The sequence below is a fragment of the Akebia trifoliata genome, chromosome 2, assembly GCF_017979445.1.
Source record: "Akebia trifoliata isolate Shusen 1 chromosome 2, ASM1797944v1, whole genome shotgun sequence".
NCBI classification, from domain to species: domain Eukaryota; kingdom Viridiplantae; phylum Streptophyta; class Magnoliopsida; order Ranunculales; family Lardizabalaceae; genus Akebia; species Akebia trifoliata.
In genome coordinates, this window is record NC_141376.1 from 6,463,873 (window position 1) to 6,489,550 (window position 25,678).

The window sequence follows — 25,678 nt, forward strand, 5'->3', positions numbered from 1 at the left end:
GTATCCGAGCGCTGGACATCACACAGATACGTTAGTTCTCATGAATTCTATATAGAGGCCCACGTAAAAAATATTTGATGCGATATTGGCTAATTTTAAGAATCAAACATTAATATACAGTGGGGACTCGGAGGTAGACTACCCGTGACATCCAGTATGTACGCCATAGACAAGCTCATAACATTGGTCAAGACTCCTCGGTACTATGAAGACGAGGCAATTACTAGCATCCACAGCACCTTCGGATGGAGTGTCATATTTATGTGTATCATAGGTTTACTGTTCACTTGATGGAGAATATAAGAATATTAATGGAGGGATATTAGAGAAAATAATGCACATGAAATGCCTTGTATCGTTGCTTTGGTACATCTCATCAAGTATCAAATATCTAGTTAGTTGTCATTGTTCGTTTTCCCCTGTTTCGCTCATTTTGTTATCTCTTCTCTTTCATATCAAATTATCACTTTAACAGCTAAACTATTATAGATTTCTAATAAAGAAAAAAAAAATATTTTATCAAATCATCGCTTGGAAAATAAAATCATGGCTTGATATCATACTTAATGAATATTAGTGAATTGAGTTCTTTGGGTCGGCATCAACTTATTGCCAAATGCACATTATGGTGCTCATGAGCTGGGCTTGTTTGATTGGTTGGAGCCTATGAGTCTTGGGTGTTCAGTGTTCACCAAGGAAATGACCATGGGCCTGAATCTGAATTTAGCCTAAATTCTTAAGAATGTGGGCTAGGTTTGGCTTGTCTAACCCAGCCCATTAATGTCTAAGATGTTACGGATTTTGAACTGTTTGGATTTGTGGATAAGATTAAACCTGACTAGAACAAAAAACAAAAAAAAAATACAATCTATTCCTGATTAATGAACCGTCTTCACCAAAGGTCAACAAATTGCAAACGCCAGTCCAAAACCGATGCAAAGGACATATAGCGATGGTTTGACGTATTTGGAATTATATGAGAAATAAACATTTCGAACTTGTTATAAAGCTTTAGTTGTTGTTTGTATTAGCTGCTAAGCTTATTAAACATTCCTCATAAAATAGGGAATCTTGCGAAACACAGAGATGAGGTCGTTTTGGTTCACCACATATTGTGAGCAAACGTAACGAAACTAACAAAAGAAACATGTCAAATATATTGGTGATCCTGTACTCCAGAGAGTAGGGCTGCATCCCATGGGATTCATCTTTCTGGCCACGTGGGGCAACACCCTTTTCGTGCCTATTGGGCTCGATTTTCCAATTCCCTTGAAAGTTAAAAGCTGAAAATAAACTAAAAGCAGAAATTGCGTAAACCAGCTTCTCCATTCTTGAGTGAGCAAAAAATTGATGGATCTTAAAATATTTTTGGATTAAAATGCCTTTGATTTTATATTAATGACAAAAATGCCTTTAAGATATTTTTAAGGTATTAAATTAATCATCAAGAAATTCATTTCCAAAAATTCAATTTCAAAGTACAATCACTAAACATTACAACCACGACTCTTATTGAAGTAATTCAAAGAGGAGTTATGCATGTTGGACGCAATTAGCTCCAGGGCGGAGCTGGTGGGGGCAATTGCCCTCACAAAACTTTGAGACACCCCTATACTTTCAATTAGTTACATGGCCTATTTGCCCCCACACCCTCACCTCCCTCCATTCAAGTTCTTCAACTATACAACTAAGTGTAGCTTGCCCCCACTAATAGAAAATCTTGGCTCCGCCCCTGATTGGCTCCTTAGGGGGTTTTAGGAGCGGATCCTATATAGTACTTTTTTCTTGTAGTATTTTTCATCTGCTAAGAAAACACCACATCGACAAAATAGCAAAATATAATTGTTTAAATTTGTTAGTTCAATCCCCCATCAAAATTCAAAGCCTTTGACCAAATAAAAAAGGGTTATGATTTTTTTCTTATATTAAATTTGATCTTAAGCCATAAACCTTAGAGGGTTGTGGTGCTAATTTTTTCTCAATGTGACACCTAATAAACATGCTATAGAGGATTACTCCCCAACAGGCGTGGAGTTAGGATTTTGTTTATGTGAGAGCAATTAAGACATTCGAAAAATTTTAAAATTTTTTGTGGGGGCAATAACAACGAATTTTGTCTTCCGTCACAATAGCCTACTGATCCTTGAGCATTCAACTACGGGGAGTACAGGATCTGCAGTCCCATAATATGAAGTACAGTTTTTTAATAAACGTTTGCCGTATGAAGTAAATTAAATCAGAAACTTCACCTTATACGAATTGATTAAAAAATTAGCTACTTTGATAGAGCAAATCGCCCTTAATTACTCTATAAATTGAGTCAAGATTAGTAGAAGTTGCACCAAATTAGTTAGCCAATGACGAAGTCACCAGCATTGTTCTTCACCTTCTCTCTAATTGTTCAATTGTGCTTTGTGGTGTTGGTTCAAAGTTATGGAGGGATAGGGTTCGACCCATTAAGTAACCTCATCAAGTCACAATTATCAAAGAAAAGGGCTGAGAGTACTTGTACTGCATCAATGGTAGTAGGGAGTTCTACAATCACAGAGACAGAGTACTATACACCTGTGTATGTGGGCCCACAAGATGGGTTGAAAGAAGGAGATAAGATAGAGATGTTACCAGGTCAGCCTGATGGAGTAAATTTCGATCAGTACTCAGGATACATTACTGTGGATACTAAAGCAGGGAGAGCACTTTTCTACTATTTTGTTCAATCTCCTCTAAATTCTTCCACCAAACCTCTTGTGTTATGGCTTAATGGAGGTAATAATGTGCATTGTTTGGGACCCATAACTATACGAGTTGACTCGTCCGAGTAGTAATATTGTCTCACCTCATTCAAGTCATTTAAAATTATTTATGAATATAAATTTATATTTATAGCTTTTTTTTTTACTTGTAATCACAAAATTTTATTTATATGTAAAAAATATTTAAATTGTTAATAAATCAATTATTTTCCATTAAGAGTCACAAAATCTAGTTGAACTGATATTTTAAAATATGGGACAAGTCGATATGATGGAGTATTCACATTGACCATCACAGCCATTAACCTCTTAGATGGGGATAATATGCCAAAATCATCAAAGTCGTCTTGATCAAACAACAAATTATAAAACATGGACTGTATGGCCTTAGTCATTATTATTCATATGTTCAAATTCATTAAATGTCAAAATGGTTGGACCCTTTACAATGTGGAAGAAAACCCATATTTGGCTGAACAAGGTGTCAAATTTTTCATTGTAGATTTTTTGTTTTTTTGACAGACTGAAACTTTCAAATTAATGGAGAAATTTGACGAATCTAAGTTGTCGAATTTAGAGAACATAAGAAATTTCAACAATCCTGAACAATCGAAATTCGATTTCTAAAATTCGTGAGTCTTGGTCCGTTGAATTTTTCAATTTTCAAGCAATGCTTGTTCAATTTTAAAGGCCAATGCATATGTATGTCTTCTTTAATTTTTATAAAAATAACACTAAATATAAATTATTATAATTTATTATCAAAGAAGCTTTCAATAAGAAATATATTTAATATTTTCAAAAATCTTATCTTTTTGTATTTATTTTTGGATTGGTAAGCCTGTTTTTAATGGGATCAACAACTCAATGAGGGCGGAAAATGAAGACAGGTCGATCTATGATATCACAAAAGCCAATGGTTAATTCAAGATCCCAATTTTATTTGAATCCAACTGATTTTTATATTTTCCAATAATAATATGAGGAGAGGCAGCTTAATAACATACTAATACTAATGCATCTATATCTCTAATAAGAATGACACCACCAATCATGATTATCATGATCATTTGTTAGTTTTGATGCTGCAGGACCTGGTTGCTCTTCATTTGGAAATGGAGCAATGATGGAATTGGGGCCATTTAGAGTCAAAAGCGACGGAGAAACTCTATACCCAAACCCCTACGCATGGAACAATGGTCTCTCTCTCTCTCTCTCTCTCTCAGTCTCTCTCATATTTCTTACCCATAATAATAATAAGAATATTGCTCAAGTGACATCAAGATTGTACCTCATATCGTATATCTTAACATGAAAGTGTGTAGGAGCCATAGATGCTTGGTGTCAAGATGAACAATATGAGCATGACTCTAATAATAATATAGTATCCTAAATTTTCTTTTAAAATAAATAAATTATTATTTATAATTAATAATTTATTCCACAGTTGCTAATATCATATTCCTCGAATCTCCGGCGGGCGTTGGATTTTCTTATTCGAATACGACGTCGGATTATCACTTAAGTGGAGATAAGAGAACTGCAAAAGATTCCTATAGGTTCTTGATTAACTGGTTGGAAAGATTCCCAGAGTATAAAGCTAGAGATTTCTTCATAGCAGGAGAGAGCTATGCTGGACATTATGCCCCACAACTTGCTCATTTAATCCTTCAAAATAACAAAATTACCAATCAAACCATCATTAATCTACAAGGAATTGCGGTATATCTCTCTCTTTTGATTATTTCTTCACATCAACATAGCTTAATCTTATTTTTATATTTGTCTACATGAGAGAGTCGTGACCATATTTAAAAGATTATAATCAATCATTTTAGAAATCTTCAACTTGCACGTTCATTTTAACTTAGATTACGTGACCTAATCAGTTCAATCTGTTTTCTCTTAGTTTATCGTTTATTAGCGTTATTACAATAAATGTGCAATTATAAAAATGAAGAAAATTATAACATTTGGGTATGTTATGTGATGTGATGTTGTAGATAGGTAATGCATGGATCGATCTTGAAACGGGGTACAAGGGAATGTATGATTATTTCTGGACACATGCTCTTATTTCGGACGAAATCAATGAGGGTATTAACTTGAATTGCAATTTTTCATCATTTGATACTATTTCCAAAGCATGCAGAGCATATATGGATCAAGCAGCTAATGCTCATGGCCACATCTTCATCTACGACATTTACGCACCGTGGTGCACTGCTCCATTAAACATCTCATCTGTATGTATCATTTTTATGTTTTATTCTACGCATGAGTCTACTCATTCTTATCTACTCGATGTGATATGTGATCAACTAGAAATTTGAGTGAGTCAATAAATTGGGTTGACTTAGATCTCATTTCTTCTTCTAAATGTTACTCTAATTTCTCACATCCTTGGTGTATAAATGGGTTTTGAAAACAGATAACAGAATTCGATCCGTGTTCAAACAACTATATATACACGTATCTGAACACTCCTCAAGTCCAGAAAGCTCTTCATGCCAACGTCACAGCTCTTCCATATCCATGGGAGCCCTGCAGGCAATATGATTTCTCCATTTGAACCTCTAATTACAAAATTTCTTATTAAAAAAAAAAGAACAACTAATCTTTCAAAAAACAGCTACATGATAGGTGGGCATTGGAAGGATTCGCCATTAACAGTGTTGCCAATCATTCAGGAGCTCATGACTAGTGGTATAAGTGTGTGTATATACAGGTAAGTTTGTTTTTGATCCTCAAATATTGTTCAGCTTATTTAAATATTGAATTTATGTAGTTTTTTTTTTTTCAAATTTGTTTCATATATATATTTCTAATATTAAGTTAAGCTTACAAAATTTGGCCTTTAAAAATGAGATTTGTCAAAATTTGTACCTCGAGGTACCACATGTTCAATAAACATTGATTATGGTTTTTTAAGATAAGAGGAAACAATTACTTTCCTATGCTAACCAATTAAGAATAATGTGCAGCGGAGATAGAGATGCTAGAGTGCCTGTAACATCTAGCAGATACTCCATTAACAACCTTGGCACATCGGTTGTGACTCAATGGTATCCTTGGTACACCCAAGGAGAGGTATGTACTTGACCCACCAACATCGTCATCTTCTTCGTCTTCGTTACTTCAATTAATATCTTTTTTATAATGATCTCTTAACACACTATAATTAATGATCCTTTGATTGATGTGAATGAAGGTTGGTGGGTACGCCGTTGGATACCAAAACCTGTCATTTGTGACAATAAGAGGAGCTGGGCATCTTGTTCCAAGTTACCAACCAGCAAGAGCACTCACCTTCTTCTCATCTTTCTTAGAAGGGAAGCTTCCACCTTCATCATAGAGATCAAACACCACTAACAAAAATCAGACGGCTATTAATTTAAGGCAGATCTGCAATTTGTGTGACTTCACAGAATAATTTATCTTCTTGTTACTCTTTATTTGAAGTTCTATCAATTGTTGTTATTTAGTCTGATTGGTCCAAGGAGGTTGACACATGCGTTTTTTTTAGTGAATTAAGCTGTGATTTGAATCCCAAAATTTACATAATTCCACCAAAGAGTACAATTATAACGCCTTTTAGCATTTGCGGGGAAGTTAAATAAAACAGAAAAATTAAAACTTTAATTGATTTAAGAGAGGTAATGAAAAAAACAAAAAAGAACATTCTTCTCTCCGCAAGAGGAAGGGACATATGTGGTACCAAATCACATAAACCATAATTTGATCTTCATTGTTTTTGTCATCCGACATAGGACTTAAGTTCTGTAATGGCATCATACTACCAAGGCTGACGATTATCTTTAAACTTTTGGTTAAATACATCAATTGGGATATTAGAGTGCTCGACACAACATGGATACATCAGTTGTCATGAATTCTGTATAGAGGCCCACGTAAAACATACAAGATAGAACATCAAACCACAAAATTGAGATGAAATCATGATTTATTAGTTCAAGTCGGGTGGGAACAACCACATCCAACTCAATGTTGAAAGGTTTTTGAGAGACTGGAGATGTACAGGTCATCTGTCTCATTAACCAAAACAATAAAAAGGCCTCTTATTATGCCACTATATGATAAAGAAACTCTACATGCGGTCCCCATACTTGTGATATGCAGGTCCTGTTCCTACAAAACATTAATATTTCAAAAAAAAAAAAAAAAACATTTACAACATAATCCATGTAACTTGGCGTTGAGTCGTTCTTTTCTCAATTCTCCTTAGCCTTTCGAGTTTTCTGCAAAGGAAGCAATGCCATGATATAGGATTATAGTATATTGGAATCGAGAACGGTTTCTGGTCTTGGTAGCGAGCTTGTCTTAGCTTTTTCTTTGGATAAGCATATGTGCTAGTACTGAAGCATTTGCAAGAAGCCGTTGCCTTGCATTAATCCTGTAACTGTTTGTTCCTCATCAACAAAGCAAGGCCTGGGGAACAAGGAAAAGGGGAAAAAAAGAGCTTGATTCATCTTTTTATGGAAAACAAATGATGGTACTGTCGCAACAAAATACTCAATATAAAAAAATAAATAAATAAATTCTGATGAGCTAGATTTGAACCTTCTGAAGTTGATCATGGACTCTCAAGGCTTCAAGGATACAATCTACCCACCTGCCAATGAGAGGATAATGAGTCAAAAGGGCTAAATTTCCATTAAGAAGGTGTGTAAAAGATACAAACATACCAAGAATATAGCAACAAATTCTAAACACATGAATGCAGGTGAGAAGGAATCTATATTCTGATGGTTGTTTAATTACAGACCATTGAGAAATTTATGGAGGTGTGTTTAAGGAGTGCTAAGTGACCAACTCGCCTAAAGCAAGTTAAAAAGGATAAATTTTTTAAGATGGCAGCAAGACCATTTATACTTTAAGAAACTAAATACTCATAGATTCAGTATAGCAGAGAAGATGTTGCAACAAAGACTAAATTAATGTGCAACAAAGACTAGTGCTAGAAGGAATGTGTAAGTCAAAGGGTCTAATAGAGCAAGAACAAGAAGAATGTAGATTGATGTAATAAGAACAATACGAACGTACTTCAACCAACAGAAGCCATGGCTCTGTTGAAGGATCATCAGTAGACAAGTTTCTATTCATAAGAAAAAGATATAGCAGTCAGAGTTGCATTCTATGAATCAGCTTCATAGAAAAGCTCTGAACTGAATTTAGATCCTTGCATAAATATACACTTCCTGCCTTATCATTCATGGGGAGATCCACAAACATGACACGTCAATTTATCTCTACCCTTAGCATTTATATTAATTCCGCCTGTGTATTGTCCCCTTTGCACTACATTGCCAGTCCCAAGCCCAGATTAAAGGGCGGTTGCAAACAGGGACACTTTCATTTTCATATTAATGGTAAGGACACAGGTAAGCTTTCCTGACCGGTACCATCTAGTATTTGAAAATGCTCCCATTAGCAGCAAATATAAATCCATAAGAAAGTATGTGTGACACATCTAGATGTCCAGATGCATTAGCATTTGTACATTTTGCATACAGTTAGTGTGGTAAATGCTAGAATAATATTCATAGATGGTAGAATTTTCAGTTAATAGACTTTCAATGATTGAGAGATATACCCTTCAAGACCAGGGTTAGAGGGGTAGTATACATTCTTCAAGCCATATCTTTTTGCAGCCAAAGCAGTTGTCTCACCAATGCAGGCTACAGCATTGTCCCACCGTTCTGATTCTGAAACAAGATTGACCCAAGCCCTGTTGCAATAGGGTAGATTGAAAAAAAAAACAAAAGAAATACCTTGTTAGAAAGGGAAGAAACCATATGATAGTATTTAGGAAAAAGATAAGGTGAGATCCATGTGATTGAATTCAACATTTAGGTGATGCACGGGAACATGTACGTACAGATGGTTGTGAAGAAGGGAGATGATGGTTCTCTTCTAACAACATTAATGGCAAGAAAGAAAAAAATCACTTACCGAACCGCTGAAGGGGAAGCCACTGCAACAACTGGAACAGAAAGTGCTTGTGCTAAAACCAAATGGTCCACATCATGGACAGGCACCTGTAAAGAATGAACTGAATTTGAAATGGATGATCCACAATGTTTGAACTTAATAATCCACTTCTGTTAGGTTTATAAGTTTCGGAGATATGCAATGTACCCAACTATGACGAAGATATGCAATGAACCCAATCGCATGTACCCAAACACCAGATCACCTCATCACAAAAATCAGCTCATCTAAAAACAGTGTTTCGAATTGTAATCCATTTTTGAAAGGGTTAGAAGTTTCAAAAATGGACTGATTGGTGAGAATGATTCCCATGAGATCATTATCATTTTATCTTTTTTGATAAATGAAAGCTTTATCCCTTTACAAACCAATACCCAACTAAAGAGAAGATCCTCAAAATAAACCCCTCTAAACTCCCTAAACAGCCTGTTCCAATAGAAAACAAAACGCAAAATATTAATGATGACCTCCTACAAAGAAAGCTCCCTCCGCTTGAAAAGCTTGTCATTCCTCTCCTTCCAAAGGCACAAAAAACCGCGAAGGGAATTAACTACCATAAAATCATCTCCCTATCAATCATAGTGGTGGACCGTCAACTTTGAATTAATTAAATCACTGATCTAGGAAAACACCAAGAGTCTGGAAAAGGGGAAGAAAGTGCATCCAAGTTGTAGACACCCCATTTTTGTCTAAACAAAGCCCAAGAGTACCAAAAACATTCTGAAAAAGGATTCGAGGATTCGACTCGAGTCAATTTTCAAATGATCGTGAGGGCCCCACGACGAGCCTACAGATAAACTATTTTTATGATTTTGGCCTGATATGGTAATAACCAATGGCCATGCTTAATTTTTAACCTGGCCATAGGTCACCACTTGCTAGAATAATAAATTGCATAATATGGTGGTAACCACCAGCCAAGCTTATTCTTAGCCTGTTCAAATGTTACAATTGGCTAGAAGGAATCTCTATATGATATGGAGGTGACCAACGGTTAAAAGGGAATTTTGCATTGGCCATTGGCTATCTAAGTCCAGTTCTATTAGGTATAGTTAAGAGGCCCATGTGCATTTGAATTTGTTAAGGGTAAATTATTCTTTAAGTCTCATTGTTTTTTCCTCAAGAAAACCTTGTCTTTATACTTTTTTACACTTGTTTTAATTGCCTAAATAATGCATTTATCTTTCTTTTTAGTAATTCAACAAGTCCTCTAACAAAGACCTTTGGTCAAGTTGGTCCCCACTTGAGCCCAATCACTCCTACTAACCTTAGTTTGTTGAGACACATTAGAGGCAAATCCCCCTTCTAAATTCTTCACCATTTAAAGGATTTCCATGGCATTCAATGTAATATGACCAATGTCCATAGCTTTTGACTAACTTGTCTACCTAAGAGAACTCTCTAGAACTTGTGTTAATGACCAACCTATACCTAATTTGTTAGAAATTCTCTTAAGGGAAATGACTAAAGAAGTCAAAAACTCATTACATGCCATTTGGGTTGTTTCCTTCTCAATTGACTCAAAGTCAAGGTCTTAGGACCCAATTAACATTCATCAAGAATTCTCTAGAATTTTTTTAGAGGTCTACCATCATACCCATTGATAATTATGATTGGTAAGACTCAAGTAGAGGATAAAGACCATCAAGATCAATGATAGAAGATAGAAATGACTTTTTGTATAGAGATTTTATTGCAAATATTGAGGATCCTATGTATTAGGACAAGTTTATCTCCAAGGATCTCCCAAACTCTTATAAATAGGACCCCTATTCAAGGCAAAAAGGAAGATGAGAAAATGATCCAAGTTTCTCTTCAAGGAGGAAGAGCTCTAGAAAAGAGAAAATTCTGTCCAAATTGCTTCTTAAAGCCTTCTAGCCTACCTAGACTATGTCTAAGTCCATTCTCAAACCTCCCAGAAGCTCCAAATCAAGAAGAAGAAAATCAAGGTGGGGTTGAATCTTTTCATTCCTATTTTCTAAACTCCCCCTTCTATCTAACCTTCTCTTTTATATTCAAGTAAGTCTATTCATGTCTTCTTTATTTGTAATAATGTAGATCTCAAGCTTGCCTTGCGAGACTTGGAGGTAGAGAATAAGGCCTCCTAAAGGCAATTTCCTCATATAAGCCCTCAATAAACTCCTTAAGAACTTTAAAGTAGATGTTATTTTCTTTCTTTATTTCCATACAATTTAAATTTATAATTTAAATGTTCTACTTTATTTACTCTACTTGCATTTTTTTTTTAATTTTCTAAAATAACAGTTTTTCTTACTTACCTATTTCAATGACTTAAAGGCTATAGAGTAATCCCTCCTTGGAGGTAATCTTTATTTTCTAAGTCCACCACATGCATACACTTTGCACACACTCACTTATAAAATAGCTGCAAACAAGAGTGTAAGTCCCTATGGACTTATATTCAACCTTAAGAACCAATAAAAATAGTCCAAAATTACATATTGCATGCATAAGGTCTTTAACCTTTCCATAGGGGTATCCAACTCATAGACACCTCCTAAAGGCTAAACTAACAAAAAGAAGTTCCCAAGTGAGCACATAACCTTCCAAAAAAGCTTTGGATCCAAGAAAGTGAGATTCACATGGATTCTCATCAAAATCCTAGGCTTATAAAAAATTCCAACAAGCCACAGTCCCATTTTAGTTTGCTCATTGTCTCATTTTATTCTTTTTCTAAGATTAGACTATAGATCTTCTAAAAACAACCTTTGGATTTAAAATAAGATGAGATTCACATGGATTCTCACCAAAATCTTAAGCTCACAAAATTTTTCAGCAAACTTCTTTTGTTTCTAACTTGCTCATTATCTTAAATCTTTCATTTTTTAAAATTAGACTATAACTGTTTGATTTCCTTAATTTTCTGCATTATTTCTTTTGTTTTTCAAAAACAAGTTAATGTTTCAAACCACACCTAGGTCATATATTGGTAACTATCTTAGGATGGGTAGGACAAGGTGCCTAACATCATCCTCGTCCTTCAACCGAACCTCCTTACCATAGATTTCCAAGTAGACCATTTCCTTCATCTTTTTGATATGTGAGTCACTACAAGTCAAAAAAATAGAATTTCACAAAACCTTTTTCATAATGTCCATTCACACTTTAATTGAATAGTGGCGACTCCTAAAACCCGTGTAGATGAGCTCAAACCTTTCCCAAAGGTTTCGAAGCCCGTGTATCTACAACCTTAGCCAATTCATATCCACACTATTCTACTGAGGCATTTCTTCAAACGCTTAGCGTGTCTAATGTGAAACGATTGCCCCAAGTCAACCAAATTCTCTCAAATCCCTACTTTAAACAATTTATACTCATCTAACCTACCATTCATTCTATTAAAGTGTTTTCTCAAGCACGTGGTATACCCAATGTGAAATAATCGTCTCAAATCAATGAATACTTCACCAACACCTTCAACTCATCTAACCCTCCACACATTCTATTGAGGCATTTTCCTAAACACATCGCATACCCACCGTGAAATAACCATCTCAACCTTCAATTCATCTAAGCCACTTTAAAACCTCATTGTTTCATTGAGATGTTTTTGCAAACATGTGACGTACTCAACATGAGATAACCATATCAAACCAATAATCACCCTATCAAAGCCTCCTAAATTCTTACATAAACCAATTCAAAAGTCTACATGCTCTCAAGGCACATTATTTTAATAATCCATTTCATTAAGGTATGTCATCAAACACGTGGAATGCCGAAATGAAATAACCTCCCCATAACATCTTAATCCCATCCCCAAACTACTCTGAATATATCAATCCACTCTAACACCCTTCATACATTCACTAAACTCTACAATCTAATTTTATTTCTAATAAAAGATCAATTTATTTCATTTACTCACAATCAAACCTGGAAAAAAAATAACTCTTATACCAATCCATTCAATTAAGATCACATCCCCACAAATTCAAAAAGACAAAACAACAAATTGAGGACATAAAGAAGATTATCACATACCTTTAGGTGAAATAAGAAGAAAAATGATTAGCATGATCGAGAACGATAATCACATGACAAAATGTTGCGAATTAGACACGACAAGCAAAAATGGAGCCGAGTCAACTCACAAGTCAAATTCAAGCTATGGAGCACGTTCAGAAACAAAAATTCGAAAATTCGTACGTGAAGGTCTGGACAAGCCATGGAGAAGACAAGCTTCGGATGGAAAGAAAAATGGTCAAAATGGACACATTGCATGCATAAGGTCCTTAGCTTTTCCATGGTGGTGTCCAATTCATGAACACCTCATAAGGCTAAACCAACAACAAAATACTCCCAAGTGAGCACATAACCTCTAAAAGAGCCTTTGGATTCCAAAAAGAAGGTGAAATCCTCATGTATTCTCACCAAAGTCCTACCCTAACAAAAAATTGCAACAAGAGGTTATATCCTCACTTTGGAGCCTTTCCATGGTGGTATCCAAAACAAAAAATGTGCTTGTTGGAATTTTTTGTTAGCCTAAGATTTTGATTGTGAGTAGATGAAATAAATTGATCTTTTCGGTACAAGAGTTATTTTTTTTCTTTTTCGGGTTTGATTATGAGTAGATGAAATAAATCGATCTTTTATTGAAAATAAAATTGGATTGTGGAGTTTGGTGAATGCATAGAAGGTGGTAGAGTAGATTGACGTATTCGGAGTGGTTTGGGGATAAGATTAGAGGCTAAGGGTGTGTTTGATGAAATGCCTCAATGAAATGAATTATTGAAATGATGTGCCTTGAGAGCATATAGGCTTCTGAATTAGCCTATGTAGGAATTTGAGAAGCTTTGATAGGGTGATTATTGGTTTGATTTGGTTATCTCACATTAGGCATGTCACATGTTTGTAAAAACGTCTCAATAAAACAATGAGGTGTTTTAAAATTGACTTTGATGAGTTGAACGTTGAGATGGTTATTTCATGGTGGGTATGCCACGTGTTTGGAAAAATGCCTCAATGGAATGTGTGGAGGGTTAGATGAGCTGAAGGTGTTGGTGAGGTATTCATTGATTTGAGGCGGTTATTTCACGTTGGGTGTGCCACGTGCTTGAGAAATAACCTCAATGAAATGAATGGTAGGTTAGATGAGTATGAACTGTTTAAGGTAGGGATTTGGGAGAATTTGATTAGCTTAGGGCAATTGTTTCACGTTGGACACGTCAAGTGTTTGAGGAAATGCCTCAGTAGAATGGTGTGGATATGAATTGGCTAAGGCTGTAGATACATGGACTTCGAAACTTTTGGGAAAGGTTTGAGCTCATCTACACGGGTTTAGGAGTCGTCACCATTCAATTAGAGTATGAATGGACACTATGAAAAATATTTTGTGAAATTCTATTTTTTTGGCTTGTAGTAACTCACATATCAAAAAGATGAAGGAAATGGTCTACTTAAAAATCTATGGTAAGGAGGTTCGATTGAGGGACAAGGAAAGTGTTAGGCACCTTATCTTACCCATCCTAAGATAGTTACCAATATATGACCATAAGTGTGGTTTTAAAATATTAACTTATTTTTTAAAAACAAAAGAAATAATGCGAAAAATTAAGAAAATCAAACAACTATAGTCTAATTTTAGAAAATGAAAGATTTAAGACAATGAGCAAGTTAGAAACAAAAGAAGAAGCTTGCTGAAAATTTTTGTGAGCTTAGGATTTTGGTGAGAATCCATGTAAATCTCACATTATTTTGGATCCAAAGGTTGTTTTTAGAAGATCTATAGTCTAATCTTAGAAAAAAAAAAACAAAATGAGACAATGAGCAAGTTAAAATGGGAATGTGACTTACTGAAATTTTTTATGAGACTAGGATTTTGATGAGAATCCATGTGAATGTAACTTTCTTGGATTCAAAACTCTTTTGAAAGGTTATGCGCTCACTTGGGAGCTTCTTTTTATTGGTTTAGCCTTTAAGAGGTATCTATGAGTTGGACACCACCATGGAAAGGCTAAGGACCTTATGCATGCAATGTGTCAATTTTGAATTGTTTTTGTTGGCTCTTAAGGTTGAATATAAGTCCATAGGGACTTACATTCTTCCTTGTAACCATTATATAAGTAAGTGTGTACAAAGTGTATGCATGTCTTGGATTTAGAAAATGAAGATTACCTCCAATGAGGGATTACTCTTTAGCCCTTAAGCTATTAAAATAGGCAAGCAAGAAAATTTGTTATTCTAGAAAATTTAAAAAAAATGTAAGTAGAGTAAATAAAATAGAACATCTAAACTATAAATTTAAATTCCATAAAAATAAAGTAACATCTACTTTAAGGCTCTTAATGAACTTATTGAGGGCTTATAAGAAGAAATTATCTCTAGGAGGTCTTACTCTCTATCTCAAAGCCTCACAAGACAAGCTTGAGATTTACATTATTGCAAATAAATAAGACATGAATAGACTTGCTTGAATATAAAATATTCAACCTCACCTTAATTTTCTTCTTCTTTCTTATTCTTTCTTCTTTTTTCTTCTTGATTTAGAGCTTCTTAGAGGTTTGAGAATAGATTTAGACAGAGTCTAGGTAAGCTAAAATGCTTTAGGAAGCAATTTGGACAAAATTCTCTTTTCTAGAGCTCTTCCTCCTTAAAGAGAAACTTGGATCCTTCCCTCTTCCCTTTTTGTCTTGAATAGAGGTCCTATTTCTAAGAGTTTAGGAGACCCTTGGGGATAAATTTATCCTAATTCATAGGATCCTCAATATTTGCAATAAAACCTCCATGCAAAGAGCCATTTCTAACTTCTATCATTGACCTTGATGGTCTTTATCCTTTAGTTGAGTCTTACCAATCTTAATCATCAATGAGTATGATGGTAAACCTCAAAAAAATTCTACAGAATTTTTACTGAAGGTTAAAAAGGTCCTAAAACCTTAACTTTGAGTCAATTGAGAAGGAGACAACCCAAATGACATGTAATTAGGTGATAGGTTTTTTACTTCTTTAATCATTTCCCTTGAGAGAATCTCTAACAAATTAGAGATAGGTTGGTCATCAGGCACAAATTCTAGAGAGTTCTCTTGGGTAGACAAATTAGTCAAAAACTATAGATATTGGTTATATTACATTGAATGCCATGGAAATCCTTTGAACGATGAAGAATTTAGAAGGAGGATTTGTCTCTAATGTATCTTAACAAACCAAGGTTAGTGGGGTGATTGACCTCAAGTGAGAACCAACTTGACCAAAAGTTCTTGTTAGAAGATTTGTTAAATTACTAAGAAGAAAGATAAATGCATTATTTAGGCAATTAAAACAAGGGTAAAAAAAATAAAATTATAAAAAAAAAATTGATAAAAAAGTAATGAGGCTTAAAGGATAATTTACACATAACAAATTCGAATGCACATAGGCCTCCTAACTGCCTAATAGAACTGACCTTAGGTGACCAATGACCAGTGCAAAATTCCCTTCTGGTCGTTGGTCACTTCCATATCATCTAGAGATTCCTTCTAACCATTGGTAACCTTTGGACAGGCTAAAAATAAGTCTAGTCGGTGGTTACCACCATACTATGCAATTTATTACTCTAGCCAGTGGTGACCTATGGCTAGGCTAAAAATTAAGCCTGGCCAGTAGTGACCTATGGCTAGGCTAAAAATTAAGCCTGGCCATTGATTACCACCATACCAGGCCAAAATCATAAAAACAATTTATCTGTTGGCTCGTCATGGGGCCCTCACAATCATTTGCTCCCTAGTTGGTCTCAAGTTCGAATCCCACCAATTATATTCCTGTGGTGGCCATGCACTGGCTTGGACCAAGCAGGCACCAGCCATAGCCTGGGTGCGGGGCGTAGGGACCAGTCAGGATGCTCGCAAGCAGCCCCGGATACCCTTTGTTATCGAAAAAAAGAAAAAAAAGTGGAAACCTGAAGGGGTCTAATATGATATCACAAATGTAGAAGAACACATGCTTGAAGCCTTGAAAGAGAATTTTTTATTACCGTGGAGTATGTATTCAGCCTTGTGACCTTAAATCCACGGTCAGACAGGCCTTCCTCTGCAATAAGTCAACCATAGTAAGCACATAACACAATATGCCCACTGATGTTATGCAAAAAAATGTGCTAACAGTAACAAACTGCAACATTTACGCAAGGACGTGACGTGCCCTGTTGTGCTTCTATAGATTTAAATTAACAAAAAATTTATTCTTTGTACTTTGGACATCCAGTATCAGAAAGATAAAGAATAACAAAGAAACTACGACGCAGATCATACACATGAGCCTTCGAGATCAAATAGTCGAAAATAAAAAATATTGACCATCCACATCAGATGAGATGGATGGTTGAGCTTTGTTACTTAGATCATAAGTTCACTTTTGAGGATTTTATTCCCAGATAGATTTATAAATGCAAAGAGACTTCTGATTATTGAATAAAATTCGCCTTTAGAGCTTTATTATAATAGGGGCAAGTATAATGAGTGTTCTAATAAAGGGAAACCCCAACAAAGGTAAAACAGTACAGACAAGGTGTCCCATCAAATACTATACAAGATTAGAAGGGGTTTTTAAAAACAAATTTCCACCTGAGAACGAACTCGTCAAAAATTAACCTTTGCGATCCTCAATGATCCCTAGACCACTGAAAATCAGCATTTTAATCTTGAGGGTCAACATGACACTGGGCTCCTCTTTATCTCTGAACACCTTTTAGTCCTTTCATTTTGTGTGCTTCAAATGATCACAAATGGAAGCTAGAAGCAAATAGCATTAAAGGAGAACATGGCATCTCCATTCTAAATCCTCATTTATTTTTCATGACACAGAAATCAACCATGATATTTTTTTGGGAAATCAACCCATCCACTGTTGAAATTTAGGTAGTCCAAGAAAAGAAACATGCATTGGAACCCCATACAAACAAAGCTGGAAACTGCAGAGATGTAGTATGCTTAGAAGATGAATAAAAAGACCTAAGAACCTCTCTTTTTTTCACCAAACTCCAAACATTAGAGTGTAACTTGGATGGAGAGACCGAGAACTCGTTTATCATAACTAGAAGACTAGAAATTATTTCTATCCCCCAGTTGTTTAAGTTCCTTTTGAGCCCTAAATTCCACGAAGATGTCTTCACCCAGTTTAGGAGGGTTGTGTGGTATAGGGACCATTCTTTAAAGACTTCCCTCCCTTTTAGAAATTGATTCTTATATTCGAGACACCTCACTAGACACTAAGGTTGTATGAAGATTTCAACTCATTGGTGTCCCACCTATCCAGCTGGCACTTGAACTTGCTTACCATCACCCTCCCCCAGATGCTTTCTCTTTCCTCCCCATTGCAACTTCCCCAATACAGCTGTGTTCATGGCTTTGAAACTCCTTAAATGCAAACTTCCCCATCTTTAAGGACAATGGACTAGCTTCAAATCGACAGAGTGAATTTTTTTTGGTCCATTCCTCTTTCCCTAGAAAAGTCTTCATTGATGTCTCCAACTATCTGCCCTGAGTGTCACTAACATCAGAATTTGAAACATCGAAACAGTGAACTCAAAGGCTAGATAGAGCAGTTCTGATCAAAGTAACTTTCACACCTTTAGATAAGTACTACACTTTCTAGGCTTCCAACCTTCTCTCAAAACTATCAAGTATCAAGCCAAAAATGGCTTTGGAACAAGAATTGGCCCCACCACAAACTAGTAGAAAATTTCTTAAGCCAAACCCAGGTTACTAGCCAGAGCTCTTGCATCTCCTACACTGAAAATAGGACTCATACATAAATTGATTCACAACTCACAAAGTGCTTCAAAACAAGACACATTTTAAAATGTGGACCTGAGAGTGGTACTCCACAAAGAAGAGGTTGTCAGTATCACAAGAGCACAAACAAAAACATGGAGTTAATTCATTAATGAATGTTCAAGCATAACATTTAAAGACATTCTTATACAACGGATAGACAAACATAACAAATGCAGTAGTAAACATACCAATCTCATTACCAGCCTTCACAGAAGCAGGGTACAGCACAGTGCATCTTTTATTCCCGTAATTTGGAAGTTCCAAAGCCAACACCTTGCCCGTTGCTGGAAGTCAACAATCAACTATTAGAATATACATTGAATTCTAGACAATCTGAAATCAATCAATGGTTCAGCATCCAGTACGAACATTGAAATTTCAAAAAGTTGTACTTCAATCTAACAAGAAAAACCCAAAATTGAATGAAATACTATTGACACTGTACAAAGTTATCCAAGAATAAAAGACGAGAACAAAGTAGTGGCGTGAAAACATATCCTTTTAGTCCACCACGCTAATTTACAGAAAGATTGTAATATGACATCTAGAAAGAAATAGTCCATCCAATCCTCACAAAAATATGAAAGCAAAAAACAAAGGGAACCAGAGGGTAACCACTTGTATGTAATGATTAGAAATCACCCCTCTCTCTCTCTCTCTCTCTCTCTCTCTCACACACACACACACACACACACACACACAACAAAAAAGTTCTCTTATCATTTTTATAAGTAAAATTCATTGACAAAAAGAAAAAGCAATTACAAAGCAAGTCAAAAAGACCTACCTCAACAAGAACCAGGAAAAAAACAAACAAACAAACAAACAAAAAGAAACTCAAGGCCTAATGACTACTACCCCCACTATTGCAATATACCATCTCTCATTTAAACAAAAAATCCTCAAAAAGGCCTCTTAAAGTCCTTCAATTGCTTACACACCAAAAGAAAATGAGTCCGAAAAATAACAACATCAGAAACTCCTGACCATGAAAGATCCACTCATTTCTCTCCTTCCACAAGCTCCAACAGATGACAAAGTACTTCAAGCTCCAAAAAGTTCCCCTTCTTACCTCCAAAAGGGGAGGACAAGCAGCCTTGGGATAAGGAAGAAACAGACCTAGGAAAGGGGAAAGAAATTTGAAAGAGCTAGAAAGCCAAACCACATGAATAGTCCAGATCCTTCAACAAACTAGATCAAAAGGCTAACTTAAATTGTTTGAATGAATCGTCCAGATTCTTCGAATAAAAGTCAAGTTTTTGTCAAGTAAAGCATGTCAGCATGGATTGCAATTTTATGAGGATGGTCTTCAAGGTGTGGACAATTCAGTGTACAATCGGATGGTAAAAAGGTTATCTACATGGCCCCCAAATACATGTATTTCAAGCCTGTGTATCATCCTATAATCTATATCAATGAGCCAACAAACGAAGTTATACTCGTATACAGAAATCCAAAAGCATACATGCATTTTTGTGTGGAGAGAATCCGCTGATAGGTTTTCATATAGAGATTAGAAACATCTCCTTTTCCAGCAGACAAGAAACATGCTTCTTTTGCAACCAAGAGGCAAACTGAACTCAAAAGTTTCAAACAGGGAGAGCACGGTGGAAAACACATTGACTCTTTCAGGACTGGATCACTTCCTTTTTGATGGTGAAGATAACATACCTCTTGATGGTGAAAAGGCAACGCTGAGAGACTGATGTGCTGATTGCATTACTTCTTTAAAGATGCTTGCTGTACCAGCTCCAACCACTCCTACCCGAACTTTTGGGGTCCCAGCGGCCCTAAGAACCAATGTTTAGGCTAAATTTCTCATCCAAATGTAGTCATATCATTCAGATGGAAAAACTCAAAAGCATACAATCAACGTTTATTTTCTCTCTTGTTTCTACAAAATCTTTCCTATCAAATAAGAATACAACTAATATGGTGATTAAAAAAATAATGGTGATAAATGAAATCTCTTTACCAATCCAAAATAAAATTTCCAGCTTCTAACCAAAAAACCTTTTCCAGGATGTATGGAAGACAAGATAGACTCACCTCAAAATCTAAATGTTCTGCAAATTGGAAAATTTTACATTTTCCGCTGGCTGATTGAAAAATGTAAAATTCAACCCATAGAAATTTTATAAACAAGACGGCATAAGAATATCAAAACCACATATATATTCAAATATTGATTTTCATAATGTGAAACGTACTCTTGCTTTTTAGCATTAGCAGTACTGGTGATCAAACAATTACAGAAACATACAGCTACCTAGATCAGGTGCTGAGACGCATCCCTCTCTCTTTTGGAGGTCGAGAATTGTGCTTAGGTGGGGGTCCCAGTTGTAATTACCTCTGTATACAAATTGTAGGGATGTACTACAAGCCTACTGCCAACAACTTGTAATGCTTACCTCCATGCTTCAAGAAACACTGACCCTGCTTCCGGAGAAGTTATGACTATCCAGTCAAATGTACTATCTGTTGACAAAAGCATCCAGTAAGTGCATACATAAATCCACAAGGTAATTATGCAAGTGATTTTGAGGAAATACTCCGGAATGACAACCAACCATAATTCATAATTTCCTTTCGGTCCAAGAAACTCATGCAATTTAACAGACTACCCAATCAAAGGCAAAAGTCTTCTGAAACAGATATTCCAGCACATGTCGAATATGTGGGGGAAAAAAACACCTATTAAGTATTCAAAGGGTTCTTGAGAATCTTATGGACATAAATTATTTTGCACACATTTGGTGTGTAGTTTGATAATGGAACTTCTTTTGAAGAACAATGTCATATGAACTGGTAAAGGTGTTATTTAGAGGGTTGTCTTCAATGCTAGAAACGATGGAAGGTTGTGGTGAAAAACAGAAAAGCAAATTCAAATAGTAACTCCCTAATAATAACATAGAGCAATATTGAAGTAATTGCACGACCTTAGCATATAACAACCAACAAAATGCCTTCTAGATTAGATAGTAGGGTACCTCAGAGATTTCCCTACCTGTACTCACTTAAAAATAAGAAGTAATGATTTAGGGAAGAGATGGCACACACACAAAGTCCCAATTTTCACAAAACTTTTTTGGATAGAAGCAGCTAAGTCAGTGGTATCACCAAGCTTGACCTATCTACCAAGCTTCCTTGAAAACAGATTAATAAATCAAATTAAGATTGGTTGAAATAATAATGGCACCAAGAACCTTTCAGGTCCATGCATTAGATAGTACCAGGAAGGAAAAAAAGAAACTCCTACAAAGTTTATGAACAAGATACGACTGAAAAGAGACAGTGAAAAGAAAAACAAAACATTATGTGTGGAAGTCAAAACATAAATCATGAGGTTAAAGAATTTACCACTTAATACGGCAGGAAGCTTATCCAAATCAGGCCCTTGTGTATGCTGGATGAGAGGAAGCTCCAAGCAATTAATGCCATGTTTGGCCTATAAAATAAATGAAATCAATGGACAACATCAAACTCCCTTTCCTGGACTTACTCATTATTAAATATGTAGTGTTCATTCTTCCATGGGAAAAAAGATTTTTATTAGAGAGAAACAGGGGGGACAAGAAGGCCTCCAGGGAACATAGAGGTAGAAGAGAACTTAGCTAAAGAGAATTCCATCTAAACATAAAACCGTTAAAGAAAAAAGGCCCTTCAACTCCTTAAATAAATGGAACTTAATGAAAACTAGCAGCATATTCTTGGCCTCAAACAATGAGCTTCTTCTACTACAATTGGATGGTACATACGGCTTTTTTTTAAAGATCATTTTACTCATCTTTGAACTTTCTTCTAGCTTTACTTTCCTTGCTTTTTCATTTGAGATTCCAGAGCAGCTTCTTTTATGTGGTCCGTTGAGAGGAGTGGTCCGTTGAGAGGACATCTTCACAATGAAACATTCAATAAGCTATCAAAGGATTATCACCGACTTTTTCCCCAGATGCAAGTCATGTGGCACATGGCTTATCTTCTTTTTTTGGTGGGTAAGCCTGTTTTTAATGAGTTGAGTAACTCAGTGCTGGCAGGTTTTGACCAGGTCTCTGACATCATCACCCAAAGACTACCAACTAAGTTAGCCAGCGCTTGGCTAATCACCTCCTCATCCATTTACTAGACCCTGCCTTGTTTTGTATTAGACCTCTTACAAAGCTCGTTTTTATATACTTAGTTGAATAAAAAGAAGAGGTTGAGAAGACCTACGAACTAAAAGAAAAGTAAAAGAAAGAAGAAAAGAAGAAAAAGGCCAAAACACAATACTATCCCCCATACGAACCGATTCAAATCTTTGAATGGTTTGCGCCAGAAGAATAGAAAACCAACAATGCTAATTATGACCTCTTATATGGAATATTATTTATGTTCAAAAGCTCAGCTATTTCTCTCCTTCCAAATGCCCCAGCAAATGACAAATGGGGCCAAGCTCCAAAAAATACTTCCTCTAGAGGTAAAAACCAAGGACTACCAAATATGAAACAAAGATACGACCATGGAAGGAAAGCACCAAAAGATGTGGAAGAGGGATATGAATGATTCCAAACTTCCCATGCAAACATAAACTAAATGAATAAATGGTCAATAGACTCTCCACCAGACTTCAATAAAAACAAAAATCAAAGATGTGTTACCCACTATGTATTCCTCTGATGGAACTCATTTATAGATTGTAAAGGGTTTTGCTTTTGGATGGCGTCTTACTGTAAGGGATGATGGAAGCTAAAGTATGGTCCAGCTTTAGTCTAGGAAGGACTATTTAACTTCCTAGAATAGCATTAGTTTATGTTTTATTTCTTAATAGATTTCTTTTACCTAAGAAATGGAATAAAATAAAAGAAATCGAAATTGGTTGTGCAATGAGTTCCAAAGCTCAATTATTGGATGGAAATCTCAATTGCGTCCAACTCATTGGACAAGGATTCTAAATATCTTTAGAACTTGGAAAGAGTGTCTCAAGGAAGCTAGAGGGTTGTAAGTAGAGATAAGGGCTTTGGAGCAAGGGAAATCAGTATTCTTTAAAGGGTGTTAACTTGTGACCTAAGGGCTACCGTTAAAGTGTAATAAATACACTTTGGAAATTGGATTTTGTACCCAAAATGACCTTGAAAAAATTATTTTTTACCAAAATACCCTCAAATTCCAATTTCCAAAGTGTATTTATTGCACTTTAATGTGTGCCCTAACAAAATCCTTCTTTAAGTTTACTCAACTTACATAATGGAAGATTTGATCATTGCTAATTCATGTAGTCCTTAACAGTGGACCACATAAGTTACTATACCCTTGTGTGGTTGCCTATTTTCTCTTCTTTCTTGTAAGCAATTAATTCTAGTGGATGCTTGTATTCTTTTTTTCTTTTTCCTTTTTTTTTTTTAAATATAGTCAAGCAGGTTAGTAATTAGTGGATAAAGACAGGTTTTGAACCCAGATGGTAGTATCAATTATGAAAACTCACAAACCTTCTTTAATTACCGATGCTTGTCTTTATTTTTGTTGCATTGGTCAATCTCTTCCAACAGCTCTACAATCAAAATGCAAATGAGCTGAGTCTGGGATCTAATAATTCTCTTGTAATTTGCATGATGAACGCTCTAAATTATTGGAACACAGCGCTTAGCAGTGAGCAACATAAGTTTTCATGTCTTGTGTCTCTAGTTGATTCGTCCACCACTCTTTATTTTATCCCAATATTGCTTGTGGATTCCTAGTATTATTATTATTATTTTTTCGTTGGGCATTATTTTCCAATAGTTGACATCGAAGTGTGCGTGAGCCAGGTCAAGATTCTAGACCTGGTTCATGCACATTTATCAAAGAAACCGACCATCTCATATTTACACGAGTCTCACTAAATAAATACTTCAACAGAGTGCGTCCAATCACGGATTAAAAGAATGTAATAAATAAATATCCCGAAGAATCATTTACCAAAAAAAGAAGAGAAAAACTACAAAGATATAATTCCGCACCGCTAATTCTTGTTTAGGAGGCTCTCTACAGTAGGATTTCATAAATACCTAATCTCCATCTAGAATTTCATCAAACACCTTATATCTCAAATTGATCTTCAAAATACTTAAGTCAACTTTCTTCAAGAAAGCATTTTATACAGAGATCCAGCATTGTTTAAACTACTCTTCTATGTTTCTCATTTAGATCATAAAAGCTACATCTCTCAAATTTAAAACTCCAAATTGCATAATTGAAGGTTTAAAACAACTTCAAACAGAGATTCAAAATGAAAGAAAAATCCAAAGAAAGAGAGAGAGAGATTACGAGAGCGTTAACGAGCTTGGCGTTCTTTCCATGTTCGCGAGTGACGACTACCTTCGGCTTCTGAGAAGTAGAGAGAGAAGAAGAAGAAACTTGGATTCCGAAACAAGTACAGAGAGATCTCTTGTGAAGGTGGAGGGAAAAAGAAGTAGAAGAGAAGGGGAGAGAAGAGGGAGAGAGGAGAGAGGCTTGAGCCATTGAAACGTGTTGGCTTCAGAGCATCTACCCTTTACTTTCTTTAACCCGTGTCCAACTCCAAGCCACCTGTGCCCAAATCAACCACATATTATATAACCATTAAAATATTACCGCCTCAACCGGTTACCACGCACCTTCTTGTGAACCCAACAATCTGATATAATTCCACGTGGCCTCTATGTATTCGTCGAAGTATATCCTCAAATGATATTTTGACACGTATCACATCTTATCAATCCACCCACCTACTTGAGTCTTCTTCAACAGGAGTGAACTTTGCTATCGTTAACCTCAGTTAAAAGAGTCATCAAGGACCAGTGACCATATTACCCTAAACACTACAACTGATCCTGATTGGTGATCAATATCTATCATGGTACAAGGGGTAAAATATCCATGTGAATAGTGAGATGAAATGATCATGCCAGATGGAATTTTTGGAGCTATATAGATCAAAAGTTATATCTGTTTTGGATAGCAAAGCTTTTTTTTCTTTGAAAAAATCTCGCGTTTTTCGCATAAATTAATTAATAAACAACGCATAAATTAATAAACCCCAACTTCCTCTCCTTTGCGCACCCTCCAACCGACACACATTTTTATAATCGATTGCATTTTAATATTTCATCTTTCGTTCATGTACAGGGCCGGATTACGGATTCGTTG

At 35.6% G+C, this 25,678-nt stretch overlaps 2 protein-coding genes across 2 annotated transcripts; one reads left to right on the top strand and one right to left on the bottom strand.

Moving 5' to 3' along the window:
• The first annotated feature begins 2,432 nt into the window (after window positions 1-2,432).
• LOC147409153 (serine carboxypeptidase 1-like) lies at window positions 2,433-6,108 on the top strand. The gene is made up of 8 exons (XM_086425948.1): window positions 2,433-2,766; window positions 3,845-3,952; window positions 4,201-4,475; window positions 4,757-4,999; window positions 5,185-5,303; window positions 5,386-5,481; window positions 5,738-5,843; window positions 5,965-6,108. The coding sequence occupies exons 1-8, from the start codon at window positions 2,520-2,522 to the stop codon at window positions 6,106-6,108; spliced, it is 1,338 nt and encodes a 445-aa protein (XP_086282074.1). The 5' UTR covers window positions 2,433-2,519.
• A 591-nt stretch (window positions 6,109-6,699) lies between these two features.
• HEMD (uroporphyrinogen-III synthase family protein) lies at window positions 6,700-25,080 on the bottom strand. The gene is made up of 10 exons (XM_086425955.1): window positions 24,818-25,080; window positions 21,899-21,986; window positions 20,950-21,016; window positions 20,210-20,328; window positions 18,727-18,822; window positions 16,738-16,793; window positions 8,727-8,812; window positions 8,368-8,502; window positions 7,335-7,386; window positions 6,700-7,202 (listed from the first exon to the last, which is right to left on the bottom strand). Exons 1-10 carry the CDS (start codon window positions 25,010-25,012, stop codon window positions 7,188-7,190), a joined length of 909 nt encoding a protein of 302 aa, XP_086282081.1. The 5' UTR covers window positions 25,013-25,080; the 3' UTR covers window positions 6,700-7,187.
• Window positions 25,081-25,678: the final 598 nt, after the last annotated feature.

Coding starts and splice junctions, on each gene's coding strand:
- HEMD (XM_086425955.1), bottom strand. CDS start 25,012: ATGGCTCAAGCCTCTCTCCTCTCTCCCTCTTCTCTCCCCTTCTCTTCT. Junction 18,823..20,209: donor TGCCTTTTCACCATCAAGAG/GTATGTTATCTT, acceptor GTTGACTTCCAG/CAACGGGCAAGGTGTTGGCT. Junction 8,813..16,737: donor GGCTGAATACATACTCCACG/GTAATAAAAAAT, acceptor CATTCTTTACAG/GTGCCTGTCCATGATGTGGA.
- LOC147409153 (XM_086425948.1), top strand. CDS start 2,520: ATGGTAGTAGGGAGTTCTACAATCACAGAGACAGAGTACTATACACCT. Junction 5,000..5,184: donor CTCCATTAAACATCTCATCT/GTATGTATCATT, acceptor TTTTGAAAACAG/ATAACAGAATTCGATCCGTG. Junction 5,304..5,385: donor TATCCATGGGAGCCCTGCAG/GCAATATGATTT, acceptor TTCAAAAAACAG/CTACATGATAGGTGGGCATT.